This window comes from Trichosurus vulpecula, chromosome 6, assembly GCF_011100635.1.
Source record: "Trichosurus vulpecula isolate mTriVul1 chromosome 6, mTriVul1.pri, whole genome shotgun sequence".
Classification (NCBI taxonomy): domain Eukaryota; kingdom Metazoa; phylum Chordata; class Mammalia; order Diprotodontia; family Phalangeridae; genus Trichosurus; species Trichosurus vulpecula.
Window position 1 is genome coordinate 77,474,303 of NC_050578.1, and position 21,269 is coordinate 77,495,571.

Sequence of the window (21,269 nt, forward strand, 5' to 3'; positions counted from 1 at the left end):
CTTGGGCGCACCCCTTCCCACTCCGACCCTCTCGAGTGCCTCTCTTTGAAGGGGAGCTACAAGACCCCAAAGCCCTGGGGGCCAAGTAAGGCTCCGCACTCCCCTGCCCAGTGCCCCCATCTCCACCACCCCGTCTTTTGTGGGGCTCTGGGGTTTGGCACTTAAGGGATCGTTATTAACTTTGGAGGAATGACGAGGTCTGAAGGCAGAGTGGGAGGGAAGGCAGTGTAGACACCCAGTGTTGACAGCCACCTCGAGGAGTTCAGACCCAAAGGCCAGGAGGAGGCACTGCCTCATTCATCTTCTGCCCAATGTGTGGGTAAGAATCCGGGAAGAGGGGAGACAGCAGACCCTGGCAAGACCTGCTCCCAGACCCACTGTGCAGCTGCTTGTCTGGTCACCCCCGCCATCCGGTCATCACTCCCCGCCCCCATCCCCCGCAGAGTCACTGCTTCCAGCCGGTCACCCCCACCGTCCGGAACCACGCCCCGACCCCCTCCGGTCACTCTTGCCAACCGGGTCATCCCAGCCATCTGGTCATCCACTGCGCCCTGCTCTGGGTCACCCTCACCATCTGGTCACCTCCACGGCCTGGCCAATCAGGCCCTCTGGTCAGCGCTGCTGTCTGGTTCCCTCTCTTCCCCCCTCCCCACAGCGGTCTTCTATTGTCCTGACTGGGGAGGAGGAGGGGGAGTGCCCGTGATTCTGATCTTTTTTCCCTTTATTTGGTGGGCATGCAGGCGCTGTTTCCTTGGGGTGTTCATTCTTAGTGCCCAGAACCAGGGCCTGGGTCCTTGATGGTACACTGTGGTTCCAGTCCCAGCGAGGTCTGGCCTGGCCTTGGGCACAGAGGAGCCCTTTGTCATGGAGACCTGGAAGCCAGGGGCCAACGACACTGAGACCTGCTCTTTGCTGAACCCTATATAAACCAGTGTCAGGACAGCCTGATGGATTTTTTTTATTCCCATGTGTTTTTTATCATTGATCTCCATTTGGTCCCAGATAGGAACCTGTTGGGCCACATCTGTCTACGTCCTGCAGAGTGCTTGTAATTAGTAACGTTTGCCTTGTTTTTACTTTCTACCTCCTTGACTCAGCTCCTGGCATGCACTGGTGAGAAATAGTTGTGATAAGAATGATAACCCCAGAAAGGGGCCTCAGAAGTACCAGTCAGAGGTGGGGGAGGAAAACCAAGCAAGCAGAAAGACCCAGAGACAGGGTCTTCCCGAGAAGAGACACCCCTTATGGAGGGCCACGTGTGGGAGGGGAGGTAGAGGCCTTTGTATAATGAGCCTCTGGGAGAATGTAAAAAATGTATATGATCAACTGTGTCATATGCTTCAGAGAGGTCAAGAAGGAGGAAGATTGATCCTGCTGTCTCTGAAGAGATAACTGGTGACTTTGGAGGGAGTAGTTTCAGTTGATTGATGAGCTGAGAAGCCAGATTACAAAGGATTGAAGACTGAGAGGAGAAGTAGAGGCAGCCAGTCTAGATAGCTCTTAGCAGAGAGCCTGGCACATAGTAGGTGGACAGCTCTTATCATAGTGTCTGGCACATAGTAGGTGGACAGCTCTTAGCACAGAGCCTGGCACATAGTAGGTGGACAGCTCTTAGCACAGAGCCTGGCACATAGTAGGTGAGCAGGAAAGGCTCCTTGACTAGGTAGTCCAGTGGTGGTTATTCCTTCCATAAACATTCACAAGTCTACAAATAGCTTCCAGTTTTTCAGGGATTGTGTGATTATAATTTGTATAATTATCTAAGCCCCATTCCACTTCCGTTAGAAAGCATCCCAGTTACCTCCTTGTTATCTTTGACTTTTTCTCTCTCCCATCCAATAGATCATATCTAACCTACCTACTTCCCATCCTTAACATCTAGCTCCTCCTCTTTATTCCAGGTGGCTACCACCCTGGACAAGAATTTACATTTGTCTCCATTGAATTTCATCTTATTAGATTCAGCCTTGTGCTCTAGCTTCTTAAGATCTTTTTGGATGGATCCTGAACCTTTCATCCAGTGTCTTAGCTCTTCCTTCCAACTTTGAATCATCTCCAAATTTGATGAGCGTGTTTCCTATGCTTTTATCTGTGTCATTGATAAAAATATCACACAGCACAGATCCCTGTGGTACTCCACTGGAGACATCCTACCGCATCGATGTGGAACCATTAACAGCAGCTCTTGGAGTCTGGCCAATCCAAGCAGTTCTGCATCCATCTGATTGGGCTATCTTCTCATTCGTGTCTTTATCTTTTCCACAAAAAAGGAGTACGAGATAATTCATCAAAACCTTTGCTAGAGTCTAAGTAAACTATATCCACAACATTCCGCCCCATCTCTTCCTTCGTCAGAAGAGGAAATGAGCCTGCGCCGGCACTACCAGTTCTTGACAAAGCCGCACTAAATGTGGCTTTCGAAATCCTGCTCATGCCCTGCTAATACCCTCATCAAGGAGGCCTGCATCCTCGTGCAGACAGAGACGACTCCCAAAGCTTTTGAGCAGATGGGAGAGTAGGCCCATAGGCCAGTAGTTACTGGTATTCTCAATACTTGGAAGCTGCAGGTGGTGAAATAGAGCTGCAGGCTTGGAGTCAAGAAGAACAGGGTTCAGAGTCAGCATCAGACACTCAGGAGCCGTGTGACTGTAAGCAAGTCACTTTACATCTGCTTGCCTTAGTTTCCCCAACAACAAAGTGGGGATAATAATAGCACCTACTTCAGAGGGTTGTTGTAAGGAAAAAATGGGATCGTTATTAGCACAGTTCCTGGAGCATATGCTTATTCTCTTCCCTTTTTCAAGGTCTCTCTCTGGTTTGGGGTTTATTTGGGGGTTTTTTATTAATAAGGTCCTAGATTTTTTCCAAAACTCTGTTATCTTTCTCCCCTTCAGATACTTTACATGTTAAGACAAAAATTAACATTACTTCTAGTTTCTGCTGTGTGGATTCCTACTGTATTGATTCTACAACATAATTGATTTTTATGCTGTATTAATTTTATAATTGAGTCCACATCTGCCTAAAGCCACCTTTTGACGTCCTTGAGCTGAGCTCAGAAATTCTATTTTCCCTCAGAGTTAGCTTAAACTTAGTTTAAATGCCCCCTGGGATGTTTCCTTGGTATCTGTTTGTTAAGGCCAACAAGTTAACTTGGAGCCTTCCCCAAAAGATATTTTGTCAGTCCTTGCTTGTCTTTGTGTAATAAAGGGAGTTTTTCCATCTCTTCCAAGGAGACAGCAAGTTGGGATCCCTCAGCAAAGACTGCAAGATTCAGATGGGACCCATAAAGCAATTAAAATTCTGTAATTGTTAGAGAGGGTCGAGATGACCCTCTCCTTTCTCGGTATAGCCAATTGTAATGTTCCTAGCCCAGCCTCAAAACCTAACACCTTTTCTCCATGCCTACCAAGATCCCCTCTTTGTCATATGTTGATAAAAAGGGATCTCCTCCTTCTCCTTGGGGTCACTGGTTTTATAGAAGTGGCCAGGCTTTGTCAGGGTGGTGGCCAATTAAATCAGTCACTTTGTGGGATGCTCTGTGCCCCATCCACAACTTTATCAGCAGCTCTATTGAATCGATCAAAGGCGTTAAACAGGGGTGAAAAGTCCTTAATTAGTTTGGAAGCAGCTAAGGGTTCTAGCCACTGGAATTAAAAAAAGGACAGGAAAGGTAGATTACATCTGGTTGGAGAGTAGTTGCACTTTTATCCACATCTTGCATAAAATAGCAAGCGAGTTAGACCTTTGTAGTTACAGGCCCGCCTGGAAGGGCAGCCCAGGGAGAGGAGAAGGGAGTCTGGGTCCCATAGTTTACAGACTGCTCAAACCCTGGACCTGTTTCCTTTCTCTTTTGTAAAAAGGCCAGTGGTCCAGAAAGCATTCAACTGTAAGGAAAGACACCATAGCTTCATTTGGAGAGGATTGGGGGATCCGGGTTCTCAGGGGCCCTCCAAACCTAACCCCTGGGGGGAAGCAGCAAGCAAGGGGTCCCCTCATTACAAAGCAGGCCTAGAGAAGGGCCCTGTCTCCCTCACTAGCTCCTCCTGGTGGTTAGAATTACTTTTAAAATTTTAAATCAAAAATCAAAAAAGAACTTATGATGATGTTTTACAAGCATTAATTTTTAATGGAACAAAATTAGGAGAAGGAAAATTAGTGTACCCCCACAAAATTTAATGCTATACCTTAGAATCATAGATCTAGAACCTTAAAGATAATGCCACTCCCTCATTTTAAAGAGGCGGAAACAGGGCTAAGCAAGTTAACTAATTAGAGCAACTTGGATAAACATTTGCTACACAAGTAATTTATGGAATACTCAGGACCCAAACCCGGCAATCCTTCCCCTACAGCGCACTGCTGCAGAAACGATTTTGTAAACCTTTAAAGGGTTTACATTGTTGGTGGGGGTGTTATCATCATGGTCATCGTCATCACCACCAAGGCTCGTGGATCACAGCATCTCTCATCACTCACAGTGTCCTACCCTAGTTCATGCCTTCACCACCTGTAACATGGGCTGTTGCAATCGCTTCCTAATTGGCATCCCTGCTTGCAAGCATATCACCAAGGTGCAGTGGAGAGTACTGGCCTTGAAATCAGCAAGAACTGGCTTCGAATCCTGCCTCATAAGGATCCCATGAGCCTTATCTAATTTATCCTTCACAGGACCAGCACACTGATGTCCCTCAAACACGACTCTGACCCTGTCTTTCTGTCTGCTCTATAATCTTCACTACTGCCCATTTATTAAGCACCAAGCAGTATGCCAGTCGCTGAGATGACCAGGACACAAGATAAAGGTCCCTCCCCTACATGGATCTTACATTCTAATAAGGGGAGACAGCCCATACATACATACATACATATATACATACATACATGTATGCGTATGCAAAAAAAAATGAATGATCGAAGCCTTTATTAAGCACTTCCTGTGTGCCAACATTGCCCTGAGCTCTGAGAATACAAATGGAGGAGTCAGCTGGTCACTGCCCTCCAGGACATTCTAAAGAGGAGACAGAACATAGGGATGGTTCAGCCACCAGTCAGATGATCAGGCTTCTTCTGTGATGCCATTTCTGCTGACAGAATCAATCAGTTTCTGATGTTGAGCTTTTTGACAGGAGTTTGATAAAAAGAAGTCTCCGGGTCTTGGGCACAAAGGTGCCAAAGGGATACAAAGGTGCCAGAATTGGAGGGGGTACAGAGGTGCCAGAGCTAGAGGGGGGCACAGAGGTGCAAAACTCAAACAGCAATGAGAACACACAGATCCATGGCCTGGGGATCCCTGCAGGCAGCATATTGACTTGCAGTTTTAGTCTACTTTTAGTTTTTGTTGTTAAATATTTCCCAATCACATCTTAATATAATTCTGGCCATACTGGAGTGTTGCAGACCGCATGCGGGTTGTTTCCCACAATTACTGGCAGTGGGCAACAGGCTGGAAGCAAACATACAAAATATACAAGATAATTGAGGGGAGGGTGTCAACTAGTACCTGAGGGGAAAGAAATCAGTCAACAACCATTTAAGTGTTTACTATGTGCCAGGTGCTGGGGATACAAAAAAAAAGCAAAAAAGTCCTTGTTTTGAAGAAGCACACAGGCTAATGGCAGTAGGGGGGATTCCAGGAGACAATATGCAAATAGCTATGTATAAACAAGATATATACAGCCTATGTGTTGAACATGCAGCATCCAAGTGCAGCCTGAACTAGATTAAAATGCAATTGGGAAATATTTAACTAAATAAAATATAACAGAACATAGGTAATGTTAATATTAGTAATATGTAAGACTATGTTAATATGTTTTTCTAAGCCAATATGTGACCCACAGGGATCCTGATGTACAGTTCCCCTGTTTCTGCTGTAATTTGAAACCACTGATACAGAGGATAAAACCTGGGCAGTCTCAGAAGGAAGGCACTAAAATTAAGGAGGACTAGGAAAGGCTTCTTGAGGAATCTGGGACTTTAGCTGAGTCTTGAAAAAAGCCAGGGAAGCTAAGATGTAAGGCAGAAAGGAATGAAGGAGAGTAAGGTGTAAGAAAACTGGAAAGGTAGGAAGGGGCCAGGTTATGAAGAACTTTAAAAGCTAAACAGAAGATTTTATATTTGATCCTGGATGTAATAGGGAGCCATGGAGTTGATTGCATGAGGGAGGTGGGGAGAGAGGTCAGACTTGCCTTTTAAGAAGTTTGAGGGCTGAGTGGAGGATGAATTGTAGTGGGGAGAGACCTGAAGCAGGGAGACGAGCCAGCAGGCTATTGCAGTAGTCTAAGCCTGAGGTGAAGAGGGCCTACCCAGGGTGGTATCAATGTCAGAGGAGAGAAGGAGAAATGTACAAGAGATGTTAGCAAGGCAGAAACCACAGGATTTGGCAACAGATTGGATATGAGAGTAAGGAGTCATGACAGCTAGGATGTGAGCCCTGGAAAGTAACAGGGAAATCAGAAAGATAGGAGGGTTGGGAGGAGGGGGAGGGAATGAGTACAGTTTTAGACATAGTGAATTTAAAATGTCTAAGGGGCATCCAGTCTGAGACATCCAATAGGCAGTTGGAGATGTGAGAATGAAAATCGGCAAAGAGGTTAAGACTGGACCAGTACATCTTAGAAACACCTGCGTAAAGATCATTGAATCCAAGGGGGCTGATGAGATCACCAAGTGAAATCAGAGAAAGAGGAGAGAAAAGGTCCCAAGACCAAGTCCCTAAAGGACAGCCCGGGTTAGTGATGGTGATGTGGGTGAAGATCTGGCAGAGGAGACGGAGAAAGAGCAGTCAGACAGGGAGGAGGAGAATTGGGAGGGAGCAGTGCATCAAGAGTATCAAGAAGAGAATGACTTTTCTCAAATCCTATTCATTTGGGCAATTAAGGTGATAGAAACTTTGGGGAGAACCGTAGAACTCTCACCAAGACAGGATGTGAGTGAAAGTGCAATCAGCCTCGGAAAGGGTATCCAGAGGGCCATGCCCTCATGAATGATGAGATTAAAGCCAGGCTACAAAGAGAATGAAAGGAAAGGGAGGGGTGGCACCCGATATAGACTTTCCTCCGGGAGGTTAGCTACAAAAGTGAGGAGAAATGTAGAGAGATGACTAGCTAGTGGGGAAGGGTGGGTGGGGGCCGGCATTACGAGGACTGAGGAGACCGTTCTAGGCCAGAGGAAGCAGCCCAAGGACAGGCAATGACTGAAGATTAGTGAGAGAAAGGGGATTTTGAATGAGATCGCTTGTGCACATAAAGGAGCGGCTTGGCATGGAGAAGGACCCGTCTCTCCACGTGAGCCTGGGGTGAAGGAGATGATGGCAGAAGGCAGCTGAACCATGGGACATGAGGAGGGAGTTCACAACGAGTCGCCTCCGATTTTTAAGTCAAGTATGAGGCAAAGTTCTCAGCTGAGGGGGTGGGGAAAGAGGAGCCATGGAAGACATGAGGAAGGATGCAGAGCTTTAGAAGGAATGCTTTGGTGAGCAAGGTGACTATGAAGTGACTGGGAAGGTTTGAAAGGATGGCCTTGCTGCCTTGGGGTCCGGGTGAGCTGATGTAACCTAAACTTGTAGTACACCAGTCACAGGTTAGTGATTTTCTCTAGCTTCATTCAGCAGAGCATGAGTATGAGTGGAGGCCCTGGACGACCGGATTAACTCAAGGTTTGGGTTTGGAAGGGCCACAATCTTCAATAAGGAAAGGAGACAAAGAACTCAAGAGACAGCATAGAGTTGACCTAGTTCATCAAGAGGTCAAGATAGGAAAAGGAAGAGAGTGTAGCAGTGAAGCAATCATTATTCCTGGAAGAGAAATTAGATATGGAGAGATTGGAAGTCATGGTAAGGAAGAAGAACAGGGTTAAGGCTTGCAAGGCAGAGGGAGAGGCAGACTGACAACAGATTATGATCAGAAAAAAGTGTTTCAGAGTTCATGAACATGGATGTGCAACATTTATGAGTGATGGCAAGATCAAGGGTATGCCCATCTCTGTAAGTAGGTGTGGAGTAAATTGAGAAATAGAGAGATTATGGTATTGGAGGGAGCATAAGTATGCATCTCAAAGTCCCCTAGTATGAGGACAGGAGTTAGGCAGGAGATAAAGAATGTGAGCCAGGCCCTGAGGAAGAAAGGCGAGTGTCCTGGAGGCCTATAAACCTATACTGAGTGAACCTCAATGAAGAAGAGGTTACTGAATGATGCTGGCAGAGGGAGAGCCTGGAAGTGGCAATGGGGAGCCAGGAGTAACCCAACACTCTCACCAAGACAGAGTCAGGGGATATGAGTGAAAGTGCAATCAGTGTGGAAGAGGGCAGCCAGAAGGCCATGCCCTCAGGAAGGGGCCAGGTCTCAGTGAGTGCAAGAAGATGGAAGGACCAAGAAAGAGAAAGGTTAAAGATGAAATCCCATTTGTTAGCTATGGAGCAGGCATTCCAGAGAGCATGGTGCAAGGGCTGGATCACTTTAGAGGAGGACTGAGTAGGGGTCCAGGTGGGGTGGAGGAATGAGGGGGCTGTCAATGGGGAATGGAGAATAGAGTTTGAACAACAGCAATGAGGGGTTCAGAACTACTGGAATGAGATGCGTATGGCAGGATGGAAATAATGTTCATCTTTAAGGCATCAGCTCAGGAATGTTATTATAGTCCCCGGAGTTCATCGCAGGGCTGTGGAGGGTACTAGGGGTGGGGTCGGGAGGAGGTGGGGAGTAGGTGTGGAGCTCTAGTACCTGGAGCCCATGGAACCAGGAAAGCAGTGAGGAAGCAGCATCGGCTCGAAACAGTAGCTCACAACCTCCCATCAGTATGTTTACATTTGTCTCTAGTGAGCCAGAACCAATTAGTGCAAAGCAGAGGCATTGAATGAAATAACAGTAAGAAAATTCACAATTTTTAAAAATCGCAACTCCACCTTGGGCACACTCTCCCACAGGTACACATACCACAGGGCATATAATTAATTGCATGAGCAACCCATCCTTCCCCCCACCCTCACCCCACCAGACACAAAGGACCAGCAGTGGTTTCCAGTGACATCATCGGGCCGCTCTTGCTGAACCTGCTTACTTGGTGCAGTGTCTGTGCCGCATTCTTTGCTTCACTGGCCATTCCTGGGGGCAGAGAGCCTCAGCTAGAAAAGGCTCTTCTGGTCTCTCCTGGGAATGGCCAGGCATTCAGTCTATGCTGGGCACTGTTTCTACTATCAGAACCATCCAGCTCAGCTCCAGGTACCCAGGCAGAGAGACCTCAGGCTCAAACAAAGTCTTCTTGGCTCCTATGTCTGCCTTCCGATCACGGCCCTTTAAAGTCTGCACTTAGGGTTAGATGTGCCCAGATGCTCTCTGGGATAGAACACGAATGATTTTGAGCCAGAACAAGAAGTAAACTGAGGCAAGGTCATTGCTGTCCACCACCCAACCTGCATTCCCACCTTTATTCTGAGCATCTGACAGCAGACAGCAAGGCTCTCCTTGCTTTGGTCCTGTATTTTGATCAACAAAAAACCCCACTGTCTCCCTACATGTTTTTCCAGCAAACAAATCTCAGTCCCGGCAAATTATGTGGAATACCAATGAAAATCTGCTCCTGTGACTTGTGGGCAAATCACAGCTCCTCGTATACAAAGAAGAGGTCAGACCAAACTTGTTCTAAGATCCCACACAGCTCCAAGTCTGTGGTCTGATAGATGAACATTTAAGCAACGTCCATTGGCATAACATTCCATTGCATGGTACCATGAACGTGCAAGTACCTAATCTCTGCCATTCGCACTAAAACTTTATGCAGCAAGAAGTGATGCATTGAAGAACATGAAACACCAGGAATCGCCAATAGCATATACGACATCATCATATACATTAAACTAAAGACGAAAGTCAACAAGCATTTTATTAAGCACCGGCTTTGTGCCAGGCGCTGCGCTCAGTGCTTGGATTACTAATGCGTGCAAAAAGAAAGACGGGCCCTGCCCTCACAAGTTTACATTCTAATGGGGAAAGACAGAACGCAAAAGGGAGATGGAAAAAAGTGGGGAGGGGAACAAGGGGAGAAGATGGCCACAGAAAAGAAGGAAGTCAGGAGGGGAACCCAGAGGCCAATGAAGGAGTGAACAGGGCTGGCCTGACAGTGGATACTTTCCTTAATATGAAGTTTCCAGAAAGAAGGGAACAGGCAGAGAAATGGATTACAGGGGCAGAATGGTCTTCCTGAGTGAGAAATTTAGGGCACAAAGGTCAGTACAGTACAGCATGCATAAGTTCACATGAGAGTGACCATAAAGCCTCTCAAGGGTGAGGATCCTGCGGCCTCAAGGCCACATGTGGCCCTCTAAGTCTTTGACTAATTCAAAGGGCTGCACTCGAGGACCTCTGATCCTAGATCATATGGAGAAATAGATAATGTGCCCCCACTACCCTCTAGCTTATACAGGGTGTTCCTAAAGTCTGGACACACACAAGCAAAAATGTATACTTTCAAGAAATGAAATGAATGAAATTTTCAACAATGTTTTATTTAATTGGAATATTAACAAATAACATCTTCAATATGATTTCCATCATTTGTGATGCAAAGGTTGATGGGCTTTGCAGGATTCACATGAATTGCTGTCAATTTTAGCACATTTACTCTTTATGTATTCAATCAAGTGTGTTGCATCTGTGATTTTCATTGAGTATACCTTCTCCTTTAGCATACCCCAGAAAAAGAAGTCACTGAACAACACGGAGTCTTCAGTGAAACGGTTAATGAGATGTTAATGAGATTTCCTATGTGTCCAGGTTTTAGGGACACCCTGTACAATGATGACACCGAAAAAGCATGCTGCCTAGCAGACAAACGTGATAGCACATGTTGCAATTATAGACAAAACAAACTTTACTGCTCACTCAGAGGAAGCAGCATCTGTTAGCTCGACCTAATAAGCCTGCCCAATAAGTCTGCCGTGACCTCCTCAGTTTGTGGCTGGTCCAAGCTGCCTGACAGTGTTCTCACACCCCCGGTTCTGAGGCTCTATCACTATCCCCAAGGGATATCACCGGATACCCCTTCTGTTCCCTAGATGTGTCTGCAATTCGAGGATTAGAAAGAGAAAGTGGTACCCCCAGGGTCAGTCTTTCTCTTTTGTCCCAATAGAGGTCTTCCCAGGGTCAAAGCAGATTTGGTTGATTCCCAGACCTTCCTTCTGGGACCAACACCTAACTACATCACCCTCTGAGCTGTTTTCTTTGGCTCTGAGAGTCTCTGTGCCATTAATGAGAAGGCGCTCCTCAAGCTGGCAAGGAGTCTCTTTGAATGACCCTCTCTTGCTCCCTCCTCCTACTCACAAGGCAGTCGGACTGACACCTCATGAGGGAAAGTATGGCCGTGATTAATTTTCTTTGCAGGCCCCTGAGTGTTCTCTGGGTCTTTGGTTCCCTGCACACCAAGATTCCGTAGCAGAACTCAAACACCTTGGCTATGAGCTTGGGTGACAGACCATCACTTGTTTCTGTCACCTTCTCAGAGCCCAGTGTGGTGGGGGGGGAGCGGGGGGGGGGGGAACTGCTCTCAAGCCAGGAAGAGCTGGAATCAAGCCCAGCTTGACACATACCAGCTGAGAGTCCCCAGTGTTCCAGGGGTGATTCCTCACCCAGAACTTCCCCATACCCATGAAATCACTGCTGAAGTGAAGCCTCTTTCAGTCTCTGGGTCGTCCCTTCTGCTGAGACATCAAAGCACCAATTGTTACGGCTCCTTCCTCAATTCTACAGCGCCGCCCCCCAACCCTTTACATTTTCCTTCTTTACGTTATCTACACCCGCTTCCCCAAGGTTTAGTCCAAGTAACCTTAAGGAGTTAAAGCCCATTAAGCAATAATACATTTCACATGCCATGCTCATATTTTCAAAATATTCATCTATAATGACAATATTTGAGCAACCATAGTGTGAAGAGGAATTAGCCGTGCCACACTTTATATCACAATGATACTGTGTAAAGTAGTGTCCTGTACCCTCGAGAGACATGGTAAGTAGCAGTGAAGCAGGTCAGTGGGAATGACAGAGCGAATTCCACTTGCACCAGCTCGGGCACCTAAAGCTCACTTAATGAATGTCAGCAGCAGCAGAGATGGCAGACAGGAAGCTTTCTGGTGCAGACGAACCTGACATAGACAGGGGCGGGGTAGACCAGGTGCAGAGGAGGCGGCTACCAGGTGCTAGGAGAGGCAGAAAGAAAACAAACGCTAGAGAAAAAATACAAAAGAAAGGCAAAAGAACACAAAAAATGGAATTGAAAACAAAAATTAAACTGAAAACTTCACTGAGAAAGAAAATTAAAATGGCATCCAAAGGAACCAAGTATACTTGAAAAGGGAATAGAATTGTGAGTCAATTATAAAATTCAACTAACAGCAAACTGTCCTGAAAATTACTCAAAATAAGATTTTTTTAGGATGGGTTTTCCTCCGTGCTTGTAGCAGTCATGCTGGAAAACTCTACTTAAAAGAAACAGGAAGAAAGAGTTGAATCAGTATTTAAACTCTGAAGCAGAGGAAAAAAAAGTTATATATATACAGATATGTATGTAGTGTATACGTGTATATAAACTTTTTTATGTGTGTATGTACATATAGTTCATCTCAAGAGACATACATATTTCCTGAAGTGAGCTCCCACTTCCAACAGTACTGCTATGGAGGATTTGGTTTAGTGGAATTAGTCTCTCTCTCTCTCTGTCTCTCTCTCTGTCTCTCTCTGTCTCTCTCTCTGTCTCTCTCTCTGTCTCTCTCTCTCTCTCTCTCTCTCTCTCTCTCTCTCTCTCTCTCTCTCTCTCTCCCTCCCTCCCTCCCTCTCTCTTGGCCTGGGTAGCAGCAGCCACAGTAGCAATCAGTCTGTCATGAGACATCTATTAAGTGCCTACTATGTGCCAGGCACTATGCTAAGATCTGGGAATACAAAAAAAGGCCATACAGTCCCTGCCCTCCAGGAGTTCACAATCTAACGTGAGATGCAAACAATTATCTACAAACAAGCTATATACGAGAGAAACTTGAAATAAGAGAGGGAAGGTACTAGAATTAAGAGGGATTGGGAAAGGCTTCTGATAGAAGGTGAGACTTCTAGCTGGGACTTTCAGGAAGCCAGGGCAGACAGGAGATGGAGATGAGGAGGGAGGGCATTCCAGGCATGAGGGAGAACCAATGAAAAGGCCCAGAGCTGGTAGGTAGAATGTGCTATAAGGTATAAGAAGATCGAAAGGGGGATGGGGGCAGGTTATGCAGGGCTTTGAATGCCACAGTTTATATTTGATTCTAGGGGTGACAGGAAGCCCCTGGAGTTTACTGAGTAAGGAGGTGACATGGAAGTGATGAGGGCATGCTCCAGGGTGATGGCAGTGTCAGAGGAGAGGAGTGTTTGAGAGAAGGTACCAAGGCAAAATTGACTGGTCTTAGCAACAGATTGGTTATGGTGGTTATGGGCTAGTGGGGGAAGTGAGAGAGAGTGAGGAATGGAGAATGGCACCTAGGTGCTAAGCCTGGGGAAGATTAAGTTTAGTTCTGGACACGTTGAGCCTAAGATGTCTACAGGACATCTAGTTCAAGGTACAAGATTGCCAGCCAGAAGAGAGATTAGAGCTGGGTAAGCACACATGAGCGTCTTCAGACAGAAGACAGATGGATCCCTGGGAGCTGGTGAGAGCACCAACTGAAATAGCATAGAAGGAAGGGAAAAGAGGACTCGGGACAGATCCCTGTGGGACCCCCAAAGTGTGATCCAGCAAAACAGACTGAGAAGGAGTGGTCAGAGAAGCAGGAGAGCCAGGAGAGAGCAACATCCCAAAAACCCAGGGAGAAGAGAGCGCCAAAGGCTGCAGAGAGGGCAAGGATGAGGACTGAGGAAGGGCCACTGAGGGAGCAAGGCCAGCTGCCAGTCTCCCATCCTGGTCATACCTATTCTGAGCTCCTGGAGACTCTTGTTCTCCCTTCCGTGTACATGCTCACTTCCTGTTTCTCATGACGTTTCAGTTCTCCCCATTCTCTAGGAAAAGGAGACTGTCTTTTTTACCTATGGGCCCAGCCCCAGTCCTTGGATCAGAATACACTGAAGATTTCTAGTCTACTCTGCAGGCATCCATCTCAACTCTGCTCCAATTTCTTGGGCAAGAAGGTGCTCCATAATAAGTATGTGAAGCACCCCTTCTGAGCTCATTGTCCCAATTCCCATCCATACTGGCGGGCTGAGTCATGAGAGAGGGGTTGACTAGGTATCTCCTCATGGTTATAGGGTTTTTTCCTCATACTGTTGTTCACAAATCTCCATTCATCATGTTCTCCATTAATTACCAGCTAACCAGACACAATTAATTTGCTTTTAGAAAGGGTAGAGTCAGAGTAGTTGGCACAAAAACATCTCATTCCCACAAGTATATATGAAGACCAGAGCAAAGTGGGCTCCAGCTTAGAGGGCCCCTGTGGGAAAGAGCTAATGTGCACAGTTCCTAATTGGATGGAAGTCCTTTTCTCCCTTCCCATAGTCCTCTTGAAACTCCCCTGGAGTGTAGAGCCCTTTGCTGGGCTCGGAGGGTCAGAGCCTTTGTGAAGTGACCTTTCCTTGTGTCTCCTTTGTCCTTGGCATGGCCCTCAACCCCTGATACAAATACTGCCCTTAGCCATCATGCCGCACCATCATTACTCCTTCTACCATCAGGGAGTCCTCTGATAGAAAGGTACAGAAGTGAGAGAGGGTCCTGAGCCCCCATACCCTTCCCCCTCAGGGGACTGACTTCAACTACTTGACCGATGGCTGGTGTGCCTTTGGCCTGCTGCTTATCTGAGCCCCATAGGGTCTGACCTATTGTCTTCAACCAGTCATGAGACATATCTTGTTTGACGTCATTTATTTTCATTCAAAGACTGAGGACTTCACTTCGCCCACATTGAACATGGACTTACTTGTACCTAGTTTTAGTTGATTCAGTAACTCAATCAAAGAGACTTTCTCACCTGACCAAAGTATCAGGACCTTGAGCATCTTTTTAGTTCCATTGATTGGGGTCGAGGGTGTGGGACACATATGAGGAAATTTGAGGAAGAAGGCCCTAAAATGGGGAGTTGAGGAGGGAATCAGGGAAGCCTTCGTGCCTAAGGCAGAGTTTGAGCTAAGTATTGAAGGAACCAAGGGCTTCTAGGAGCAGAGGTGAGCAGTGGACGCTCCAGGCACCAGGAGACTGTGCAAAAAGGCAGAGAGAGGAGATAGGGAGCATCACGTGTAAGTAACAGCAAGAAGGACCGTCAGGCTTGGCTGCAGAAGAAGGAGAAATACAAGATAAGGTTGGAAAAGTAGGTTGTGACCAGTGTGTAAAGGGTTTTAAAAGCCAACAAAAGGGTTGATATTTACTCCTAAAGACCACAGCGGCCATTGAAGTTGATTGTCAGTCCATCAGTAAACGTTTATTAAGCACCTACTATGTGCCAAGCACTGTGCTAAGCACTGGGGAGAGAAAAAGAGGCAAAATACAGTCCCCAGCCTCAAGGAGCTCACAGTCTAAAGGAGGAGAAAGACAAAAAATGTATAAAACAATCTCCATACGAGATAAATAAGTCATTAGAAGAGGGAAGGCACTAGGCTTACACTGGGTGTGGAAAGGCTTCTGTAGAAGATGGAATTTTACTTAGGATTTAAGAGCAGCAAGTGAACAGAGATGAGGAAAGGGAGGGTTCCAGGCATGGAACCTGTATTTGCTCCTGCAGGCAATAGGGAGCCACTGGGGTTCACTGAGTAGTGGATGACAAGATCAGACATGTATTTTAGGAAAATCACTTTAGTGGCATCTAAGGTAATGTCAAGGTTGACGATCGAAAGGATGGTGAAACTATTGAAATAAATATGGAAGTTCAGAAGAGTGGTGGATTTTGGAAAAATAATTCCATCTGCTAAAGAGTTCCATTTTGGATATGTTGAGTGTGAGATGCTTCTAGGACATCTGATTTGAAATGTACAGTTCGCAGTTGATGCTGTGACCAGAGCTCAGAAGACATGCTCGCGATAAATATACATACATCTAGGAGTCCTCTGCACTGAGACGCCTGGAGACTGATGAGGTTATCAAGTGAGAGAGTATACTGAGGAAGGAAGAGGAAGCTGGGGACAGAGGCTGGAGAACATCCATGCTGGAGAGTATGACACAGAGGACTGAGAAAAGGAACCAGACAGGTAGGAGAAGAACCTTGAGAGCAGCATCACAAAACCCAAGGAGGAGAGAGTATCCAGGAGGAAGGAGTGCTTGGCAATGCCAAGTGATACAGAGGGCAAGAAGGATGAAGACTGAGAAAAAGCCACCTCTCCTTAAGGTCACCATCATCTCCACTCTTAAGAACTAGGCTCTTCCTTATTGGTAAGGAGGAGATCCAAAATAGAATCTCCCTTTGTGGTCCCTCCACCTTTTTGAAAGATGTAATTTTCATTAAGGGAAATAAAGGAATTACTAGCTGCACTGACTTTGGCAAGAGGAGATTGGTATCAGATGTCTGGACTGGACTGAACTTCCTCATTAAGGCTATATCATGCCTCCATATCCACTTTGGGATGTTTGCTGAACTCCACATGGATTTACTGTTTCTGTCCATGAGTTCTGTGGTGTATTCCAATGACAATATCACTTTTATTGGATACTTCATTGATCTTCACCCAAATGCTCTCTACCATGCTCTCCCTTCCTATGTTTCCTAACAAATTCTCCTTAATATACATTGCCACTTCACCCATTAACAATCCTGATCTCTTCTGAATAAGGTTTAGCATCTAAAGCCATATTCCATTCATGAGCTTCATCCCACCAAGTCTATGATATCTATGATGTCAGATTTGCTTCTTTGCATCAATATCTCTCACTAATCTTGCTTGTTGCTTTGTACATTTCTGTCTAGACACTATAAGACAATGTGTTTTGTTGCTGGCTCCTCTTGATTTTTGTCTCTTGTGAACCTTAGGGTGTCTCTTCTGTTAGTGTTTCTACACTGTAGCTACCTTCTACTGAATATGCAGTCATTTTTCTCCATGCCCTTTTCTTTTCCATTTAATTTCCTTTTGTTTAGATTACAAAGATTCTGCGCAAACATTTTATTTGCCCTTGTTAGGTATCCTCTATCTGTAGCTAAGAGCCAATTATTCTTATATTTTGAGCTACAGTCAAGAAATCCAAATTCTATTCTCTGATAACTTCTTAACCAGCTATTTATTCACTTCCTAGATCTCTGTCTTTTCAAAGTCCCTGTATTCTATGAACAGCAATGATTTAAAAAAAAAAGACACCACCTATACCCCTAAAGTCTTCAGCCCAAGGTTTTCTAGCTTCCTTCTGATAGTGTCTTTCATACCCTTGTGAATCATAAATGGGCAGCAATCAGTCGATATTACAAGTCTTGTGGAATGCAGTCCATCACTGAGGATTTACTTAATTAACCCCATTCCAGTTTGGTAGAATTTGCACTATAATACCTTTGAGAACCCAGGATCACCTCCACACCAAGCCTTCATGGAGGCTGAATTCATTAACACTGCAAAATGTAGTGCCTTCCCTCCATTGTTTTCATGTATCAACTTACAGTCAAAAGTTTGCCCAACCTGCTGTAATCCAAAGCATGATCTTTCATTAACTTAACACTGTACAGTATAACCATCATAAACAGACTTTGTCTGGAATGTAGTAGGCTTAATACAGGCTCATTGACTTGACTGAAAAATTAATCAGATAGGTCAGGGTTCAAAAGGGTACAGAACTTATTTCTCCTTTGAGAGAATTAAGATTTCGCATTACTTGTGAACACATAAAAATTAGGTTTGCTACCAATACATACTTCATTTCTCTTTCTCTAAGGATTTTTTCATATCCCTGCAGAATCGCTTAATATTTCAATCATGTTTGACATTTCCCTTCCTGATGTGGAAGAAATCATTTCAGCAAAATAATAATGGACCTTTGTTCTGAAAGGAACAGGTACAGTTGAGATGTGAAACAAAAGCATGCTTAATGTTTAACAGGGTTGCTCATATCAGCTTTGTATTGACACAGCAATTTGACAAAAGCTCAAGACTTTAAAATACTGGCAAAACTTTGTAATAATCCTGATGTACACATAGGAGCAGGTCAAACCTTCAGCAAGAAGAGTTCTAAGAGCTAAGTAGTTTTTTTCATTTTTTTTTCTTATAAGCTTAGTCAACATCAAAAGCATGAACCTTTTTATGTACAAAGAAGAGAAGGGATTATATCTGAGTCATAAACTTCTATTACGTGTAGCTTGTTTTTAGTATATGTTAAATATAACAGGATAGTAACAAAACTGTTTTGCATATATGTGCTCCCTTTTGAATTCCCTTCTCTCTTCTGTGTATTTTAATAGTTCCCTGAAACTTTTTTCTTTTGTCTTGCATCACAGCCACTACTGATCTGCTTTGGCCCCCTCTATCCCTACTTCTGAAGAGAAAAGTACTCCCTTCTAGATAATAAGTACAGTCAATCCTCAGCTTTCCCAGTAATGTTCCCTAAAAATGGCTGGAAAGTAAAAAACATAAATGTTGATACATTGAACCTATGAGTAATAGGGGATTAGGTTCCCACGACCACCAAAAACTATAATCTTTCACTAGAGATTGCTGAAAATACACTTTTCTGCATACAATTCTTTATAACAAAACATTCTGATAATATGTGCTTTTCCTAACACCGTAACCATGAAATAACCCATAAAATGCAGTATGCCAAGTAAATTGATAACATGAAAAACCTTTTTCTTGCTAGTAATTCCCTAGAATTCTGTGGCCTTTCGCACTAACATTTTCTTCTTTTTTTCTCATTCTTTTGACTTTGTTTTATTGTTTCTTGGTGTCTCATAGAGTCATTAGCTTCCACTTGCCCGATTCTACTTTTTAAGGAATGATTTTCTTCCATTTGGCGAATTCTACTTTTTAAGATATTAATTTTCTTCAGTATTTTTGAGGGCCTATTTTGCCAGGCTGTTAATTCTCTTTTCATAATTTTCTTGCAACACTCATTTCTTCTCCCAATTTTTTCTCTGTCACTCTTATCTCTTTCTTTAATTCTTCCAAGAATTCTTTGTGGGTTTGTGTTCAATTTGCATTTTTCTTTGAGGCTTGGCGTGTAGCTATTTTCACATTGTTGTCTTCCGAGTTTGTGTCTTGATCTTCTTTGCCACCCTAGTAACTTTTTGTGGTTGGGTTTGGTTTTCGTTGTTTGCTCATTTTTCCAGCCTATTTGGGCTTTGCTCACGTTGGAGAGCAAAGAGAGCAAAGAGCCCTGTTCTGAGCTTCAAGTTTTTTTGTGCTTTTCAGAGCTGGTTTTGAAGATCTGCAGGTTTTTGGTACTACCAAAGTGGTGTGATCTTGGGAGAGGTGTGGTCACTACTCTACTGGTCTGTGCTCTGCTCTCTACCCAGAAAGGGCCACAGCTCCTCTGCAGCCACAAGTGCTAGCACTCCTCTTGACTCTGGAACTGTGACTAGGTCCTCTGCTCTTCTGTGGCCACAAGCGCTAGAGTTCCTCTCTGCCTTGGAATTGTAACCAGGGCCCCTATCCCTTTGTGACCCACCACAAGTGCTCCTCTCTACCCCAGAGCTGTGATCCATAATAGTGTGTGGGTAATATGCCAGTGAGTACCAGCTGCACCCAGTACCAGCAAATGTAATCTGTCATCTGTAATCCCTGTAATCTCTTTCTGACCAGTTGTCTGATCTCCTTACCATCTCCGGGCTCTGGGCACCCAAAGATGTTGCTGCCACCATTACAACCACCTCCAAGGCCCCTTGTTAGTGCTGCCTCTGGGTGTGCTCAAGGCCAGCTCTAGGCCCTTTGTGTCACAGACTTCTAACCTCCTAAGTTGTCTTAGGCTGGAAAAAGTCTCATCCTGGCCTTCTGTTAGCTCTGCCTCTCCAAAATTTAATTTGAGGCATCATATTAAAGTTGTTTGGAGGGGAATGTTGGGAGGGTTCAGCTGAGTTGCTGCCTCTTCTCTGCTATCTTAACTCTGCCCCAGCACAAGACTTTGAAAAGACCACTGCTCGGGCCACTTTTAAAAATATATTTTTGTCTATAAATGTGAAAAGTTGTACAAGGCACATGTGCAGACAATACATTACCAGTGCAGACTTTGTGTCTGAATGTGGCATAAAAGAAGTATCAAGGATGTGCATGAATGAAAAAGAATCGCAAGAGAAAAGGATAACCAATTGAATGAATAAATGAATGGGTGAGAAGACATGTAAGCATCCTCTCTATGTCAAGCCCTGTACTCACTTATTGGCAGCTTCAATGTTGCATTAATAATCAGAGCATACGAAAGGAATCAGAAGATGGCTGTTAGCATGTTGCATATATTTAGCATATAGCACAGCATTTTAGCATATTTTAGCATATCATCCACACAGAATTTATGAAAAGACTTGGAGAAGAGTCACTTAAGATGAGAGGGCATAGATGGGGTACAGATTGTACCACTGAAGGAACTACCTATGTCAGTGAGATCTCAGATCCATGCAACTGTGAAAGTAGGACTTCTATATTAAGATCAAGCTTGAATTATAATCATAGTTTCACATAACATCCCTTTGATAGTGTGTTTATAGAAATGCCCTCTTTAATATGAGGGGATCCCTATTGTCTAGTTACTAGAAAAAATCTAACTCTGTTTCTATGATTTTCATTTCAGACTAAAGCATTCCAAAGAACAACAACAAAGACTTCTAAGAAGATGTGGTGGAAAAACTTCAAAATCATCATAATTTTATCTTCCATTTTCACAGTCATCATCATCATTCTTTTAAGTACAAAAGTCATTCCAGTTTGAACCTTTAAGAACTACATCTCCCAAGTCACACCCAAATAAATTGCTAAAATATTATTGGAGAGTTTTGTAGCCTAGTGATTAGAGCATCCTTTTCCGCTGTGGCTGTTTTAACGTACCATGTTATGGGGCCTTGGAGAAAGGTGAAAGTTCCAGGTGCCTCCTCCAACTTCCTTGAAGGCATCTTTGTGCCTCCTCCACTTCTCTAGTCACATCTCTAGTACTTTCAAGCCTCCTTTCTCACTTCTTTGATTCATAGAACTTCCAACTTGCCTACTACTTATTTGGAAAAAACTATTTAGCCAACTCCATTATTGGAAGTTGCTTTAACCTTTTTCCTTCTTTAGAAAAAAAGTGACCCTCAAGAATCAATACAATTGAAGGCACGATGGATTGGAGTTAAAAGATCTAAAGTGAAATTCTCTTTTGGTCCCTGACAG

General features: G+C 44.5%; 1 protein-coding gene across 1 annotated transcript in view; it reads left to right on the top strand.

The window, feature by feature from the left end:
• LOC118852849 (vesicle-associated membrane protein 712-like) overlaps positions 1-20,883 on the top strand; it is a 41,004-nt gene extending 20,121 nt beyond the window's left edge. Inside the window, exon 6 of the mRNA XM_036762553.1 lies at positions 20,695-20,883. Coding sequence (XP_036618448.1) covers positions 20,695-20,832 — 138 coding nt within the window. The 3' untranslated portion in view covers positions 20,833-20,883. The remainder of the gene's footprint in view (positions 1-20,694) is intronic.
• The last annotated feature ends 386 nt before the right edge of the window (positions 20,884-21,269 follow it).